Source organism: Gracilinanus agilis, chromosome 2 (genome assembly GCF_016433145.1).
Source record: "Gracilinanus agilis isolate LMUSP501 chromosome 2, AgileGrace, whole genome shotgun sequence".
Taxonomy (NCBI): domain Eukaryota; kingdom Metazoa; phylum Chordata; class Mammalia; order Didelphimorphia; family Didelphidae; genus Gracilinanus; species Gracilinanus agilis.
Window position 1 is genome coordinate 283557829 of NC_058131.1, and position 19297 is coordinate 283577125.

Sequence of the window (19297 nt, forward strand, 5' to 3'; positions counted from 1 at the left end):
AAACCCTCTACTCCACTTCTAATCCCAATCTCAAACACACACACACACACCCCATTCCCTTAGTCTGTGGGGTCATAGGATTTAGAACTGAAAAGAGTTTATAGTGCTGAGTTTCTTAACCTGGAATTAGAGGTGGCTGGAGAGATTTTACCAAGGTTCACGAACTTGAATGAAAAAAATTTTTCCATCTTTATTTTCTCAAACCTGTAACTGAAATTGAATATTTCCTTCAATTATTACTTTAAAAAAAAAAACAACCCTTCTGAGAAGGGGTCTATAGGCTTCACAAGATTGGCAAAGAAAGGTTTAAGAAGACTAGATGTAGTTAAACCCACCCCATTATTTTACAAGAGGGTAAGTGACTTGCCCAAGATCACATACTAAGTGATCCTCAGCCAGAATTTGAACTAGTTTCCCAAGCTCCAGGGGAGTCTTTTCACTACATTTGACTGTCTCTGCCATGCTGGTGATATGGGATCCCTTCCACCCCAATTAGGGAATCTGAGGGCTTTATCTTGACTGTCCCTACCCCAGGTTAGTCTAACACAACAGTTCTCAAAGTGTGCTCTAGGAACTCCCAAAACCTGTTCAGGAGGTCTATGAGGTCAAAATTATTTTCCTAATAATACTAAAACATTTTCATTTCTAATATAGTAGATAAAACCCACATAAGCAAAAACTCTTTGGGGTGTCCTCAATAATTTTCAAGACCAAAATGGTTGAGAACCATTGGTCTATCTGACAGAAAATAGGGGAGGCAGAGGATTGGAGTCTCAGGAGGGGCACTTGACAAATGGACCAGCTCTCAAGGAAACTATATTCTGTTTCCCTAATTCTTGCCTAATCACTGACCATAATACAGTTCATCCACTATACATAACTGTTCCACAGCACTCTATACACAGCAGAAGAGAAGGTTCCTGCCCTCAGGATGCAGACATCAAACAGACCATCCTTATTATCAAAAAGCCTTAAGAATTTGTTATGAATGGCATAATCAAGATATCTATTCTCAAGAAATTGACAAAGTTAGCTTTTTTTAAAATGTCTTATCTTTTTCAAGGATTATCCTTGAAAATATATTGTCCCCTAAGCCTCCCAAGATGAGGATGATTACCTATGGAACCAAAGGAGGCTTCTGGGAAGAGGTGTGAGCCAAGAGGAGAAATCTGGAAAGAGAAAGATGGTGCCTCTGCCATAGGGAATAGGCTGTTCTGACTAGAATGAAAGAAACAAAGGGTAGAAAAGAGAGGCTTGACTTTGTTGGAGAAGGCCAGCAATATGGAAAGAAGCCCAGAGAGGGAAAGGGGCATCAGGTGGAAGTCATGAAACAAACAAGGGTTATTGTCAAGTTGGGGTAGAGGGTAAATGGGGAACTAAGGGAGGGTGGAGAGGAAAAATAATAGAAAAGGAGAGAAAGCCATCTGGCCTTCAGAACTGATAGAAAGAGAGTGTCTGGGGGATGCTGGTCAGCCCAGCAGTTCTGGGAGTTAAAGAGCGTTGCCTTTACTGGATTTTTCTGTTAGCCCAAAACAGAAACTGGATGGTTTTTTTCTAATCCAGAAAAGCAGAAGGGTTTTGTAGGCCATAGACAAAGCCCATCTCCTAAAATGCATTTCTGCTAATCTTAAGGGATTTTCTTTCCAGCACTTAGCACAATGCCAGGCACATAGTAAGTGTTTAATGTTTGCTGACTGATTTAGGGGACTACAGAAGGCCACTACAGGCTGATGTTGGGGGAAGGAGGGAACTGGTAGAAGGGTAAGTGGGAAAGACAAGGAGAACACAAGTGGCCTAAAAGTACTGCCTCCCCCAGAGAGCCCTTGACTGTTCCATCTTCCCAGGTCATCTAGAGGTAAGGTTCTCCCAGTACCCTGGGACTAAGCCTGTCTTACTGCCCTTGACATGTCTTGCTCAGTCCTGACTGAGAGCTTTGCTCCAGGCAACCAGCCTGCTGCAGTGGAAAGAGTCAAGACCCTCAGGGAGCTGCCTCTAGCCTCAAGAGAAACCCTGGGCTGGGGAGGGCCTGGGCCTAGAGGAAGGAACAGCCAGAGGGACTTCGCGTCAGATGTTTCTCCATGCATATATGGGCACCTTAGTGTTACAAAACCAGTGTGTATCTTTTACTATGGTGATCATCTGTATATGTATTTCTGTCCTTGTCAGTGCTGGTTGAAAAGGAAACGTGTACTAAAGCATGGATGTGTGCTACTTGTATATCAGTACTTGTATATATGTCTGGAGCATACAGAAACACTTCAATGAACAGAAACCCTAATAAATAGTAAGTGCTTTGTCAGTACAAGGAGCAGGTCTTATTTTGTCTCTCCCCTAACACCAAACATAGGACTTAAAGTATTGTTTACAGAATGAAGGCATGGGAATGCCTCCCTTTATTTTATCAGAAAAAGAGACATGACAAGCAGAGTGGTATACAAACAGGGTTTATTTTTTAAAGCATCTGCCAGGGGCAGGTTGGAAGCACAGTGGATAGAGAGCCAAGCCTGGAGACCAGAGGTCCTGGGTTTAAATTTGGCCTCAGACACTTCCTAGTTGTATGACCCTGGGCAAGTCACTTCACCCCCATTGCCTAGCCTTTACCACTCTTCTGCCTTGGAACCAATCACACGGTATTGATTCTAAGACAGAGGGTAAGGATTTTTTGAAAAATCATCTGCCAGATGCATCCTAGGGCCAGTTCTCATTTAGCCCAGTCTCCCATACTTTTCTACAGTTATATCAATTGATCAGTAAGTATTAAGCGCCTTACCTATTATGTGCCATGCTCTTTGCTAGGCATTGGATATACAAATGCAAAACTGAAGAAGGCCCTGCCTTTGAGGATGGAGCTCACATTCCACTGGGGAGACAACATGTATATATATGAGTATATACAAAATACATTTAAAAAGCAAGATAATTTAGAGAAGGCACTAACAGCTAGAAAGATCAGAAAAGGCCTCATGTAGAAGGTGATGTTTGAGCTTAGCTTTGAAGGAAATTAGAGATTCTAAGAGATAGAAGTAAGGAAGGAGTGTACTCAGGCCCAGGGGACAGCCAGTGCAAAGATACAGACATGAGAGATGGAGTGTTGTGTGTGAGGAACAGTAAGTTCAGATTGTTTGGACAGTAGAGTTTGTGAAGAGGAATAATGGATCTGTCGCAAGGCAAAATGAAAGGAAGTTGGAGCCAGGTTATGAAGGATCTTAAATGCTCAAATAAAGAATTTGGTTTTGACCCTAAAGGTAATAGGGAGCCAACAGTTTTTTGAGTAGTGAAGTGGCATGACCAGATCTATGCTTTGGGAAAATAACTGACAGCTATAAACAGGAATGATTAATGAGGGACCTAATTGGAAGGCTATTCTAATAGGCCAGGCAAGAGATGAGGGCCTAGAGAGTGGTTAGAGATGAAAAGACTTATCATATCCTTTTGAGTAAAGAGGAGACATGCAAGCAATGTTGTTGAGGTAGAAACAGAGCTTGCAATAACTGGATATGAAAGATGTGGGAAAATAAGGAAATAAGAATGACTTCAAGATGTGACTGAAAGGATGGTGTTCAGAAGAGGAGTAGGTTTGGAGTGAATGATGAGTTCTGTTTTGGACATGTTGGTCTTGAGATGCCTGTGGAAATCTAGTTCAAAATATCTAATTGGGGGAGGGTGGGAGACAACTGGGCGGCTCAGCAGATTGAGGCCTAGAGATGGGAGGTCCTGGGTTCAAATCTGGCCTCAGACCCTTCCTAGCTATATGACCCTGGGCAAATCACTTCACCCCCACTGCCTATCCCTTACCACTCTTGTGTCTTGAAACCAATACACAGTACTGATTCTAAGACAGAAGGTAAGGGTTTTAAAAAAATCTAATAGGCTGTTGGTAATAAGGGACTAGGGTTCAGGAGTCAAACTAGGGCTGAATATAGAGACTTGGGAGTCATGCATAGAGATAAACCCAAAACCCATGTCATGAAAACTGTTGATCAGAGTTAGAGGTAGTATGTGTTGTGATGAAGAGAGCACTGGATTTAGGGTCAGAAGACCTAGTTTCAGTTTCTGACATCTGTTGACCATCTTTAAAACCCTGGGCAAATGGGCAATCAATAAATATTTACTAAGCGCTTACTATGTGCCAGGCACTGTCTTGCTGCCCTTGACATGTCTTGCTCAGATCTGGCTGAGAGCTTTGTTCCAAGCAACCAGCTTGTTGCATTGGTGAAACGTACTGCTAATAAAGACATTGTCCCTAAGCCTCCCAAAGACACTTACCCATAGCAGGATTCTGGAAAGAGGTTCGAACCAAGAAGAGAGATTTGAAAAGAGAAAGATGGTGCCTCTACCGTAAGGAATAGGTTGTTCTAACTAGAAGTGAAAGAAACAAAGGGTAGAAAAGAGAGGTACATGACTTTGTTGGGGAAGGCAGACAAATATGGAAAGAAGCCTAGAGAGGGAAAAGGGGATTAGGTGGAACTTGTGAAATAAACAAGGGTTAGTGTCAAGTTGGAATGGAGGGTAATGGGAAACTAAGGGAGGAACATGAGGAAAGACAACAGAAAAGGAGAGAAAACCACCTGACCTTCAGAACTGATAGAAAAGAGAATATATATGCAAATACACACACACATATATGCGATGCTATATGCTGGGGATACAAAAAGAAGCAAAAGACAAACCCTACCCTCAAGGAACTTACAATCTAATAGACTTACTCTCTCTGGTACTCAATTTCCATCTGTAAAATGAGAGTAGACTAGGGATTTTCTAAGGCCCTTTCCAAATCTAAATCCCTCTCCCAATTCTTCCAGCCCAGAAGCCTCTCAAGATAATTTTTTAAAGGTTCTATTCGATAGACTCTGCTGAAGTGAACTAAGGCAATACCTAGCCCTCCTCTATCTTAATGAATTGGGAGGAGAAATTAAGGGGTATTCACTAGGAAGATATGTTCTATCGACAAATGCATTTTATAAAGATTTTCAATACTCAAAGCTAAAATGACAGAGAGGAAGTAAAGTGTGGGAAGAAAGAGCATTCACTGTATGACCTTCAAGTCACTTCACAAATCAGAGAACTCAAGTCAACAATCCTGCTTTCTCTCTCCAGATCTCTATTTCTTCATCTGCAAAATGAAGATGTTCATGATTTCTAAGATCTCTTCCACTCCTAGAGATGCCCAAATTTTTCAGACTCCCAATTCTGGGATTTTTTTTTCTATTTTCTTTTAAATCCATACCTTCTTAGAATTAATTCTAAGATGGAAGAGTGACAAGGTCTGGGCAATCAAGTTAAGTGACTTGCGCCACCCCCTCCCCCTTCTTTTTAAATAACAAGATCTTTAATCAGGGCAGAGAGATAGTATAGAGCCATAGTATTGGGAGTTATAATCTGGGAAGCCACAGAACCAAAGCAGTGAGACTTCTAATTTCGTGATTCCTACAGAGATTTCTGCTTAATCCTTCAAACCTGGGACACATTTCTCCCACTCATCTTCATCTCTCCAAATCCCTATCTTCCTTCAAGTCTCCAAGGAAGTATCACCCTCCCTCTGTGAAGCTTTTTCTGATCACCCTTATTGTTGTGTTCTTTCTCCCTTTTCAGATTACTTTACATTTACTTACCTGTGCATAAATGTATCTCTCAATAAAATATAAGCTCCTTAAGGGCAGGAACTATTTTTTGTGTGTCCCCAATAGTGTTGTGCATACAGTATGAATTTAATGCCTGCTAAATTGAATTTTCCTTAGAAAATTCAGTTAATAATTTTCCCTCCCTAACTATCCCAATGAATTGAGGTTAACTGTAATATGTGAGAAGATGGATTCTATGCCAACATTATATTAGCTATTAGTGAAAAGATAGGACATATTGGAATAAGGTCCCACTTCCCTTATAAAGGCTCTCCCCCTTGTATACATATATACATACACACCTATATATGTATATGGGTGAGAGGAGGTGTTTGGCAGCTAGGTGGCACAGATGATGAGTTCCAGGCCTGAAGTCAGGAAGACTCACCTTCTGGAGTTCAAATCTGGCATCAGACACTTAATGGCTATGTGACTCTGGGTAAGTAATTTAACTCTGTTCGTCTTCAGTTTCCTCATCTGTCAAATAATCTAAAGACGGAAATGCAGACCACTCCAGTATCTTTGCCAAGAAAATCTCAAATGAAGTAAGTCATGAAAAGTCAGACACAACTGAAACAGGTGAACCCAAAAATAAATATATATGTATGTATATGTATACATGTGTATATACACACACATAAATATATTAAAATGTATGTGTATACAAAATCTCTAGCACCTAGCATCATGCCTGGTAGATACTTAATAAATGCTTGTTGATAGAAGTCTTCCCATTCACTCACATCCTCCCTATGAACATCCCTTAATTTCTCCTCCCAACTCATTAAAATATATCAGGGCCAGCTATTGCCTTTAGCCTGTTTCTCTGAACTCATGGCCAAAGTCTGGAACTTTGAGGAACAGTATTATGTTCTACACAGATGTCATTCTATCTTCCCTGACAGAATGTTCTCCCCTCACTCCATGCCTTCCACTTTTTCCAGGCCACTTCTACCTAAGGTCCAAATCAACTTCCCTTCTCCTCTACCAACGTCCCCTGGCAGAGGGGTTTCAAGGAAGACATCAGTGTTTGGGGAATTAAATGTGTTTGAGAGGAGGGATTTGCCAGGACTTTTCCCAGCTACATTTTCACTAACAACCTAGTTGGTAGCAGTAGTCCCAGTCCTAACCCATCCTCTCTCGAAGAGGAGCTTAGAAACTGGAGCCTTCATCTACATATTCATAAGCACCTGATAAATTAATCATGATGTCAGCACATTCAGGCACAAAAAGAAGTATGGGCACTCTCTCTGTCTCTCTCTCTCCCCTGATTCACCCCCCACCCCAAGGCTTTCCATCTCAAACTCATCCTGTCTTTCCTTCAGTCACCTTAGGAGTTCCTCTTAGCCTCCCAGTCAATCCCAGATTCAGCTTTTCCTAGGAGGCAGGAACAACTGTATTGATCCTCACTAGACTCAATCACAATGTAGCTAAGTATCTTCTCAGGTATTAGCCTTCCTGGAGGGTAGGAACCATACTTTGTACTTCCCTGTATACCCAGGGCCTAGCAGAGTGATAGGCACATAGGTGTTCAAATATTTTTGAATTCATTTTAAAAGGAACCAGTCAACAAGTATTTATCTCCAGGCACTATGCCAAGCACTAAGGATTCAAGGATAAAATCTCATTCCAACTCTCCTTGGGCACAGGCTTTAGGATACCACAATGCTCTTCTTCTCCCACCTTTCCCAAAAATGATTGCTTATAGGGGAAAAGTTAAAATTTACAAACACCTCCATCCACACCATTCCATTTTATGTCTCCTACCTCAACATTTTCCTCCACATCTCCTTTGATTCACCCAGGTATTCAGCACCAAAAACAAGTTTGTATGAAGGGAAAAATTTGACCTCCCAAAAAGGACATAGTCCACATAAGAACATGGGGAATTGTGAATGGAACCTAGATGTCCAAATACCCATTGGTCTTTCCAATAGTGCTAGAAACCTAAAGCACTAATGAATTATCTCTAATAAAAATCTATCCTCAACATTTTTTGTTTGAAACAAGCTTCCAAATGAACACGAGGAAAGGCATTTTAAGCCTCTTTAGACCTCAGTTTCCTGATCTACAAAAGTAAGAAATTTTCAACTCTAAGTCTGAGTCTATGAGATCCATGACTTTCAGAGGTTCTCCTTCCCCACCCCAAATCCTTAGTAAAGCATCCATGTTCAAACCAAAGTTCCCAAATAATATAGCACAATCCATTCCCCTTAGTCCTGAGGGAAACAAGGATATTGAAATGGCTCTAGTCTTTCTCAGTGGATGGAAACCTATTTTATAAACACACCACTTCAAAAGAGCAAGTTGAGATAACTGAACAATGTCCTCCTAAACAAAACCTTCTATTTCTTAGAAGCTTGTCTCTCCAGTGCTGGAACTGTCCCCAAAATGACTGAGGTATCTCCTGGAGTCCCTCATTACCACTAAGATTCAGGAGTCCAAGTGAAGGTCTCCTCATGAGGGAAAATAAATGAAGTTATAGCTCACAGAATTTGATGACCAATGGTTAGGAGACCCTAGCAGATTTTCCATTTCTGTATCATTAGACCCTTGATTCTATTAGGTGAAGTTGGAATATTATTAACAAGTGTTGAAACCGAGGATGTGATTGAGGGCTTTGGCTTGAAAGAGTCATTTGAGAAATTCCTCAAACATAAAGTAGACTCAAAAAGAAAGTACAGAAATGCTCTCTCCTTAGGTCAGGGATCGGCAACCTTTTTGGCCATGAGAGCAATAAATGCCACATTTTTTAAAATGTAATTTTGTGAGAGCCGTACAGTGCTCACAGTGTGCGCTCCTGTAACAGTGCCTGAAAAAAAAAATTGACTTTATGGCTCCTGCAGAAAGAGCCATACGTTGCTGACCCCTGCCTTAGGTCCTCAATTTCACCTACCTTCTGGACATCTCTACCTAAATGTCTTACCTTTCAATCAACATCCAAACTCCCATCTAGCTCTAAATCTATGAACCTATGTTTAAAAAAAATTCTTCATCTTCACTCCTAAAACAGATAGCCTTCCTAACTTGTAACTCCATTAACAACCCTACCATTCTCCAGTCGCTCATCTTTTTTTTCTCAAGCTGACTCTTGGGGAAGGACCCAGGAGATGCCAAACTTGGGACAAAGTTTGTGGGAATCTCAGCTTCCATGCCAATCTCAGCAAGGCCATTTAGAGTAATTTCTCCTCCCCTAACTCCAGCACAGATTTCACAAACATTTCCAAATCTGCTATGGGTGACAATCCTGCAACTATGAACCAGGGGGATAAGTAACCAGGGCTTGTCCTCAGGATCCTTCTCTAAACCTCATTCAGTATTTTAATTGGTACCAACTATTGTATCAATAAAAACTCTATCACATCTACTGGTGGATAGGTGGAACACCTAACTTCCAGATGCTCTTAGAATAGCCACGGTAGGCTCCTAGAATTAGAACTTCCATTTCCTTACTAAATATTCCTAGAAGCCTGGGTCTCTTCTCTCTCCTTCTCTAGTCCAATGGAGATGAATGATTGAGTTCCCTCTGTTCAACTGACTCAGAGAGTAGAAAGTCAGGAGACTTGAAGCCTAAGTGAATCTAAGTTCACAGGAACAGTGAGGCTTTGAGGAAGGAAGGTTGTACAATGTAAGTGTAACAACTACCAAGGAAAATATTTTTATCAAGTCTCTCCAGTTTGGCTTTGAAGAGTCAGAACTGATGGGTGTGGCATAAGAGTATGGCCTTTTCTAAAAGACCAACTGCACTCACTAGGTCCAGCCAGGCAATGTGAACTGTTTAGTGCAGATTCAAAGCTCCACTTCAACCCTACCAAAGGTCTACCAAGCAGAATTAAGCACTTTAGGGTGGTCCATTCCCAATAGCAGGAAAACAAAAGTAATCAAAACAGGTTTGGCTCATGACACAGATGTAACTGCCTAACCCAAGGACCACCTACTCTAAAAACCAAGCAACCATACAGGGAAAATGGAGAAAGGGGAGATGGATCCTAGATCTATCCATAGGGAAAGAGCGCAGGCATATGGTATATGGTACACAAGACAGACATCCACATCAGCTCCAGGTGCAAAACAGATTTTTAATCAGAACAGCAATGAAAGAGCAAGGGGGTTAGGGTGAAGCAGCCTCAAAATGGAGTGGTGTTGGCACATGGTGGGCAGGCCCTTGCATGAGAGGGCAGGAAGGTGACAGTCTACCTAACTCCATGAGGGGTCCTGGTGGAAAACATTTGGCATCCCTTTGGAAAACTCTAACTCATGTCTTTTCCCCTAGCTCAAGCCCTGAGACTGCTCTGGTCAGTGGCCCTAGATAACATTCCAGCTCACATCCACAGTGCTGGCAATGGGACCACAGACCAGAAAGGAAATCCAACACACTGTGCTTGTCAGGGTGTTCCTACCCTAAAAGGAGTAGTACCCAGACCTGGGGATGTGTGAAAGATGCTGAGGAGAGATAGGCCTGGGCAGCCAAATAAAACTTTTTGAGAAAGAAAAAGAAAAAACAACCTTGATATCAAGAGCAGAGGAAGAAATGCTTAATGGAGAAGGGTCTTCTATAGGGAAAATCTGAAAAACCCAGCTTCTGGTAACAGCCCTGGAAGAGCTCAATAAATGTTTGTTGAATTGAACAAAACTTGGAACTTAAGTGATGACAGTATCACTCCTACTCAAGTCCACCACCTCCATTCTTGAACCCAAGGTCTGAGAGCTACGGTGCTATAATTTGGCCCTCAAGCAAGTCACTTACCTCAACCCCAAAATGGCTCTTATGATGTGAGACCAGCTTTCCCAAAGGAAAATATCGCTACCTCCTCTATCCTATGCCTTTGGCTGGGAAAATCCCATTGGTATGCACTTGCTTTCCAGAGGAAAAAGGGAGTTGAGATAACAAATTCCTCTGTTTCCATGGCCCTGCAGTGGCCTACCTGTAGTCAGTACAGTGCTGTATGCAATATGGATGGTATGAGTCTGACCTTAAAGCTGGCTTTAACTGCAGGAATCCAGGAGCCAAAATCTGTACTAGATCAAACGCCAAATCCCACCACTGTAACTCATTAGCCATTCATTGAGGGAAAGCCTGAATACAACAGAACTGATACAACCCCCTAGTGAGGTCCTTGTCCTCACCTCCCAAAAGCCTAATCCCATCCAAAGAATAACCACTAGTGCTGAGAAAGGGACTGGATTAGCCTAGAATCTTACAGCAGCAGCAAAAAGTGAAGCAATATGGCTATACCCAGGGAAGATTGCAGACCTGAGCACCACAGAGAAAGAGCTAGAATGTGTGTGGTTGTAATTGTTCTCTGCCTCACCATAGCCAGGATATCTCTAGCCTTGCCTCTAGTCTTGTATTTTCACTGGTCCCTGGCCCAAAGCCCCTTCTTAGGCCTCAGGAGATCAAGCCTGGAAACTGAACCCCTGAAATCAACACCAGGTTTATAAAAGAAGAGCTTGGGAAGAAGGAAGGAAACTCACAAAAAATAACCAGGAAATAGCCAGGGCTTCTCTTTCCTCCTGATCTCCCTCATTCTCCAGCCCTATATAAGTACCCTGAGGTGGGGACTGGTCTATGGTCTCCTACCCCCACCTGGGCAACTGCTACTCAACACTCAGAAAGGCAACAGGAAATAGGAAGAAAGTTAATGGAAACAGTAAAACATATCAATCCCCCACACATATGATGGTACAGAGCAGATTTAGCACATGGAGTGGGACTGGGAATTTGGGTGGGGTAAGGACAGAGGCAAGGTGGGGTCAGGTAGCCACAAGGACCCTGCTTCCCCAGAAATACACCCACATCTGGCCTCTGGGGAAAGGACAGGAGACTGGCCGATCTTTGGTCATTCTTCCCATTCTGGGTCCTTCAGCACTTGTTCTGTGGGTGTTCACATATCCTGAAGAATTGCCTCGAGGACCAGAGAGAACGGCAGGGAGGTGGTATTGGAAAAGTGAAGGGAGCCAGGTGAGGGAGCTGGTGACCTCCAGGGTAGCGGTGGTTGTTCCCCCGCCTCTTCTATGTTGACGTGACAGGTTGGATCGGCAGCAGGCTACCAAACTTAAAGTGCTGGATCACAGGAAACTTCTCCAGGCACTGAAAGGAACATACATAAAAAAAAACATTTTTTTTTTTAAAAGAGAGGGTAAGTTCATATTAGCAACTAGAAGGACATCTCTAGAACTACTGGAAGAAGAAACACATCTAAATCAGGCCAAAGTATGCATGAAGGTGACAGCCTTAGTGGAACACCAGCAATGGCCACTTTGGGGAAATCTAGAAGTAAAGAGGTGTCCTATTTTAAGGTAAGGGTCTTAAAACTCATCCCCTACCCAGAGGAAATGCCGGTATTTCAACACTGGTTCCATCTTTCCTTTCTCTCCTATCCAATAAACTACCTACCTTCCATCTTAAGATCCTTTGGGAGTTCTTGCTACCAATAGAGAACATCTTCTGATAGAAACTCAGTCTCACCCAGAGAATCCTTTTCCAGGAAGGGGAAAGATAGTATGGATAAAAAGGAAAGCCAAGAGATAAGAAATAGCACTGGAGATAGGACAAAAGAAAAAAGGATAAAAATTTTATAACAGGAAGCCAAGAGAGCAGCTCCCAGAATCATATGAATGATTCTATTCTGGGTCCCCTGGAGATGAAGTTAGAAATAATTTTTACACCAGTCCACAGGGCAACAGCCAAGGACCCAGCTTCACAATTCTAAACTCACTGGACTGAAGGCAACTTGGCATTCCAAAGCGAGACAATAAGAACCAGCTGAAGTTCTCCCATCCCCAACAATAACTCCCAGCATCCTAACACACTGTACAAGAAAAAGAGAAGCTAAGTAAGGGAGCTGTAAACACTGTGTAAGCCAAACTTAACCCAGGCCCTTAGCTTGAAGACTGGTGACGTGGAAGGGAGATTTAGCAAAGGAGAAGAGATATAGCTATAGAGAGGTCCTTATGGTCCAAAGCTTGCAGTTATGAGGCACATTCTAGAACAGACACTTAAAATGTATCTTCCAATGTACCAATTTCTCCAGAAAACACCATCTCACACACACACCCCTCCCATGCCCAGAGTACTCTCTCTTCACCTCTGCCTCTAAGATACCTAAGCTGTCTTTAAGATTCAGCTAAGGGGGGGCAGCTGGGTAGCTCAGTGGAGTGAGAGTCAGGCCTAGAGACAGGAGGTCCTAGGTTCAAACCCAGCCTCAGCCACTTCCCAGCTGTGTGACCCTGGGCAAGTCACTTGACCCCCCTTGCCCACCCTTACCAATCTTCCACCTATGAGACAATATACCGAAGTACAAGGGTTTAAAAAAAAAAAAAAAAGATTAAGATTCAGCTAAGGTGCCACTTCCTCTGTGAAGCCATTCCTGGTGTACTTAGTGTAATTTTGAGGAAGGAGAAAGGGCTATCCTGCATTTACTTACTTGCTTACATGTTGTTTCACAAAGTAGACTGTAAGCTCCTTGAGGACAGAAACAGTTTTTCATTTCTGTCTTTGTATTCCCAGTGCTTTGCATCTTAGTGCTTACTGAACTGAAAATGGATCTAAAACTACCAATCCATCCTATCCTTAAATATTCTAGATCCAGTTTGGGTTCCAAAGAAAACCAAAGTAATCCAAATTGTCTTCCTAATTGCTCACTTGCTTTGAATGGTGACTGACTTCATTGACAACACTGAAGGTCTCATGTCTCCTGCCACATCAATTTGGCCACAATCAAATTAGGAGTGTGACTCCTCCTGGGTAAGATTGAGTGATGGATTACTACTACTGAAAGGAGTAGTGCAAGGGCCAGACTATGGCCTTGATCTCCAAGTCCCAGGGGACAAAAGGAAGACATATTCATGAAATTAGACTTACAGCAAAGCCTTATCTTCTCACCTCAAAAGCCAGCTACAAAAAGAAGGGGGAAGTCTCATGGGGTTGAGACACATGGAATTGAGGTCTCACAGGCCAACAACCTCAAGAAGCCAGGAAGAAGGGTTAGGCCAAGTCTTACTAGAAATGGGAAAACCAGCTTGAGCATCTTCATAAAATGTCAGAATACTGAAGCTGAAGGAGAAGAAAATGCCCCAGATGACAGTACAGGACAGCTTCAATCACAGCCAGACTCCAGGGGGTAAACAGAAACAGGAGAGAACAAGTGGAGGTGGGGGAGGGGGGGAGGAGGAGGGGGAGGGGGAAGGCAGGCATCCCCAGAGAATAACAGTGATAGGGGAAATAAGCAAAGGCAACTACCATTGCACTTATGTCATCAAGAAAGTAGTGAGATTTTAAAAAGCCTTTGCCCCCACCCCTCATCAGGGCCCTGGAATTCCAACAAGGGTTAAAGGTCAGTTTGCTTCAAGAACTCAGTCAAGAGAATCAGCCAAGAAGAGGCTTCTCAGTAAGGGGACAGATGATCTCTCTGCTCCACCCACAAAGTCCTTCATCCCAAATTATGCTTTCTTTGGGGACCAGGCACTAGAATATCAAGCCCAGAACAAGTCCAGAGAATTTAGGAGCACATCCTGTTGTTTTAGCTCCCCCACTGCCAAAGCTGCAGGACACTTAAGAGTAACAATGGAAGAGGGGAGTTGGGCTAGGGACAAAAAAGTGGCTTTGGGGGACAGGAAAATTTAGTCCTTTGGGGATGGAGCAGATGGGAGCCTCTGGCCAACATGGTAACTCAGCAAGGCCAAGCCTGGCTAATTGTCCCCCTAGAGGCCAACGCCCTGGGCCTGGGTAAGAACACTTTTCCATTGCTGTCCAGGGAACTCCCTCCTCCTACCACATCCTTCCATGCCTAAGGCACAAACTAAGAAGCTAGAATGAGAGGTCTTTCTTAGATTCTAGCAACTGAAAAAGTTGGGGCCAGAAAAGGACCAAAATAGGCAACTCTGGAAATCCAAGGAGATAAAAGTTCTTCCAAAAGCAACTATGCTGACAAGTCTCATATTACACAAACCCAATCCTAGTAGCCTTGCCTTGTCTTTGCTACTCAGAGCCTCCATGTTCTGAATAGTAGTCCTAACAAGGATGCAGGAAGGACAAGACCAAAAATACCAAGTATTTGAAAGTGCAGAGCAGCCTCTAGTGCATGTTCAGTAGGCAAATCCAGGCAGCAGTGGGGTGAGGGAAGGGATGAGGGGAATATGGGAAGTAGGTGAAGAGGACATTAGGTCTGACTACCCCCGAACACACACACACACACACACACACACACACACACACACACACACAACCACACAAGAGATCAGGTTGGACAGGGAAAGATGACCCTATTCTTCTCCTGACAGGGGAGAGAAGAGAGCTAGGCTGCAGCCGGAAGGAGCCAGCATAGCTCCTTCGAATGACGCCTCTTAGATTAGAGAGGTATGTGGGTTGGAACCTAAACACAGGATGTGAAGTTCAGAGGAAGGGGAGGGGGGAGGGGTGAAAGGAAGGAGGAGAGAGGGCTAGGCCTGGTCAGCTCCAGCTCCATTAACTCTTTCAGGTACTTGGATTAAGCGGGAATACCTAAAATACTGATAGAATTTTTGGTGTTGCAAACACATCATCCCACCCATAACCCTTTATATGGGACTCTGAAAAGACAGAAAAGCAGAAAGATCATTGCTTTCCAGAAACAGAACAAGATGTTCAAGAGTCAAGAGAGACCATCTCCATACAGACAGCTGAGGGATACAATGAAGCCAATCCCCAGGACCAGTTTGAGACATGAAAAGGGGCCCTCAAGGATCCATGTTCTTTAATTCTCTGGGCAGGGAGCCTAAGGCCCAATTCCACTCTCTCTAGTCATGAAGAGCAATCCCACTGGTTCTAAACCTTTTCAAGCATGGCAAATAGTTTCAGGACTGGTTTGAAGAAGTAGGAAGAGTTAGGCTTCTAAATTCTCATTAGCTAAAGGGCAGAGGAAACCTCCCCTGCAGAGGGCACTAATGAAAACTGGGCAAAGAGAAGCAATTCAGTACTTATGGGGAGGAAAGCACCTCTAAGTCTAATGAGCTCTCAGAGAATTTCCTATGAAATAAATGGGGGGGGTGTTCTTATTTTATGAAGTGGGGAACCCAAGCAGAAGAGGTTAAGAGAATTTGTTAAAAGTAGGCCCTAAGAAACCAGAACTTCTGACTCCTAGTTTAGGGTTCTACCTATTAAGAGTCCTAATTTCACCCATAAAAGATATAGAGATGATTCTTTCCAGGTACTGAATTGTATCAAGAATAGGAAAAGTGGGCAGAGGGGATAGTAGGCAGTCAATTAGCTCTCCCAGGAAAACTTACCTCAGCTTTATACATGCGGATAAGGCCCTGGTTCACTTTGGACCAGGAAGGTACAGCACTGATGTTCCACAGCTGGTTGGAGTGCTCAGCAAAGGGGCCGGTCTTCATCTGGAAGGGACAATGGAAGAGTTCAGGGAGGGTAGGGAATGGGGAGGAGGGGGTATACCAAGCCAGCAGGGAAGTTTATCCATAGCCACAGTGACTCAGAGTCACACTGATTTCAAACAAACATTCAGGGTGACCCTGGTCCTGGTTCTATACTTATACATGCTTATCCTCTTTCTGTCTTTATACAAGAATTCCTTGCCTTCCCTTGACAACCACCTTTCTGGCCCATATACCTATCTGATGGAAATGGCCTCCCCCCACTACCACCAAAGCAACAGACACAGAAAGATAAAATTCCCATTCTAACAGTTGGTACAGCTTCCATCCATTCCCCTAGTGCAACACTGCTGAGCTTTCCAATACTATGACTCATTCCCACTCAGATAAACAACTCCCCCCAATACACACAGCAGTACAAAGGGTAGCCTCCTTCTGATAGAAGCTCTCAGCTTATACCTGCCACAGAGCCCAGAGTAGGAATAGGAAAGAGAGGCTGGGGGAGGAGGGAGGGAGGGAGAGAGAAGAAGGAGGGGACAGAGGGTTCTGTCTTTGAATGGGTGAGGTGAGGAAGAAACTAAAACAGGTATTACACTGCATTCCATGTGGCAGAAAGGCCTTTGGAGTAGAGTTGAGAAGACCTTTTTCAAAAAACAGCTCAAATATTCTCTGCCAGTCACAACCAGAGAGGTAGAAAGAACCCTGGCAGTACAAACAGCAGGCACAATCACAAGGACCACTCTGCTCCTTGGCCCCTTCTCCTTGGAGAGTGGTTCAGACCCTCAGGGAGAGAAAAAAATTCGGTAGTCTGCTTTGCTGAGCAAAGTTCCCATGACATCAGAAACCACAACCCAGAAGCCAAGAGGCTTTTATTTCCCTGAGTAGATCTTTCTATGATCATGAGGCAAACACATTTTTATTTATTAACTGAACTGTTAGTAATCTCTACCCTTATACACATCTAGACACTTCCATCTCATGGAGAGGTTGGGGATACCAGAGCTACCTAGTACCTAGCACATATACCAGAGAAACAGGACTCAGAGAAGAGCTCAGCATGTCAGAGGAAGAGTGTGCCAGGTCTATTATAGCAATAGCCTTAGGCTAGTGAATTATCATCAACCCTGTTCCCCAGGATGAAAGAAAGGCTCTAAAGCTACTACTAACTGTTGGGGTTAAGTTCCTTTTTAGGCATGGAAAATAAAACAAGTCCTTCAGATTCTCTCTTCTTCTCATTCATATGACCCTGACCCCAGGCCTCAATGTAAGGGGATCATCTATTTGTTCCTTTTGACTAAAATATAAAGATTTTGCATTTTACTAGTGATGGTATATTTTATGGACACCAAAGCAGAAAAAGGATGAAAGAACTCAAGATATTATTCACTCAATTAAGCAACAATATGTTTAAGAAGAACAGGACTATCCATTCAGTCCTATCCCTCTTAGACATATTGTTGCTTAAGGTACTGGCTGATCATACCCTAAAGCCCCATCATCTCTCCCATTAAAATGACTTATGTAAAACTAAAAAATAAAAAAATAAAAATAAAAGACGACACAAAAAAATGACTTATGGATGACTTAATATTTCAATCAAGAGGGGCAACTGGGTAGCTCAGTGGATTGAGAGTCAGGCCTAGAGACGGGAGGTCCTAGGTTCAAATCCGGCCTCAGACACTTCCCAGCTGTGTGACCCTGGGCAAGTCACTTGACCCCCATTGCCTACCCTTACTACTCTTCCACCTATAAGTCAATACACAGAAGTTAAGGGCCTAAAACAAATAAATAAATAAATAAATAAATAAATAAATAAATAAATAAATGAATAAGTAAATAAGTAAATAAATAAGTAAATGAATGAATAAATAGATAAAAAATATTTCAATCAAGAAAAGCAGCTTCCTACCAGTGAAACCTTTCACATCCAGTGGGACAGGCACAAAACATTAGGACCTCAAAGATGCTAGAGATAAAAGTTCAATGACTATGACTGCTAATCACTGCACTCACTAGGAAGCAGCCCTCCAATTCCAGAACATTCAACTCTTCAACTCCAAGGGAAGCACAGGAGGCAATACCAAAACAAAGGCCCTGCTTCCACCTGTGGCTTTATTTGTGCTGCTTTCCCTAGCCTAGAATATCCTTTCTACTCTTTTCTATCAGTCCAAATTGTATTCAACCTTCAAGGTCCACCTTACATTCCATAAGCTCCATGGAGTGTTCCTCCTCCCCTTTTTGTGTCTTGTAGCATTTATTATCTCTAGTATTTGTTTTGGCAATCATATAATGCCTTGGATTGATTGTTAATTGATTTATACATGTCATCCCCTCAACTTGCCTTGGAAAGGGAGGGGAGCAACAAGGTCATGTTATTGTTTTGAATTGATGATGACGATGATAACTAGCATTTGTACATCACTTCAAGGATTTCAAAGTGCTTCATAAATATGATTCAACAGGAGTTAAATAATTTGCCCGGACATATACCTAATCCGGAGGGCCAAACTTGAACTCGGGTCTTCTGGACTCTAAATCCAGTGCTTAATCCACAGGGCCACCTAGTTAACCCACAGTGGTGAGTACAAGCAGTGTTCCTAAGAAAGAGGTTAATAGTTTAAATACTTGTTGAAACTAGTTGAATGGGGAAATACTTTGGAACCCAATGAATTTGTTCTGTGTAGCAAGTTAAATTCCATATACCATGGGCTTCTGGGAACCAACCCAGTGAAAGTATATACTCCCAAATGAAAGTGGTGCGGTTAGAAATTAAAGCTCTGCAACTAATTCTGTAGTGCCTCTCTCACAACCTAGGACACTCTATCCTAGTGAAATATTCCCATGAAGGCCTCTTTGGTCTGCTGGGATAGGATTTGGTTATGTTCTCATTGAATCAAAATCCCCTCTCCACAAAGGCTGAAAAGGAAATAGAGAACAAGAATAGTACCAAAGAACAGTATGGTGGGAACTGGCCTATTTCTAAGGGGGTTTGGCCATTGCTGGGTCACTGCAAGGAGAGTTATAATTATTTGGGAAAGCAGAGGGGAAGAGAAAAGAAGGAAAAGGGGTGAGAAGAAAAAAATTAGCTCATTCTAGCCACAAAGGGAGAAGAGAGAGAGCGCACTAGAGCAAGCAAGCAAGCTGCAGTCCCGCAGTGACCCCAGGGGAATCGAGTGAGTCAGAGCAGCCATATTGAGCAGGAAATTACTCACAGACGCTGCGTTCCTGCCTCTCTGCTCCCAAGAGAATCAGCCTTTTGTAAATGGTTCCTCTGTCAGTAACTGGGGGGGAGGGGAAGGGGGGGG

At 43.0% G+C, this 19297-nt stretch overlaps 1 protein-coding gene across 3 annotated transcripts in view; it reads right to left on the reverse strand.

Annotated features, from left to right (window-relative positions):
- Positions 1-9680: 9680 nt before the first annotated feature.
- PTPA (protein phosphatase 2 phosphatase activator) overlaps positions 9681-19297 on the reverse strand; it is a 42665-nt gene continuing 33048 nt past the window's right edge. For all 3 annotated transcript variants that reach the window (XM_044663998.1, XM_044663999.1, XM_044663996.1), the window contains 2 exons: positions 15888-15995; positions 9681-11712 (listed from right to left, as the gene is read on the reverse strand). In XM_044663998.1, coding sequence (XP_044519933.1) covers positions 11635-11712; positions 15888-15995 — 186 coding nt within the window. In that variant the 3' untranslated portion in view covers positions 9681-11634. The remainder of the gene's footprint in view (positions 11713-15887; positions 15996-19297) is intronic.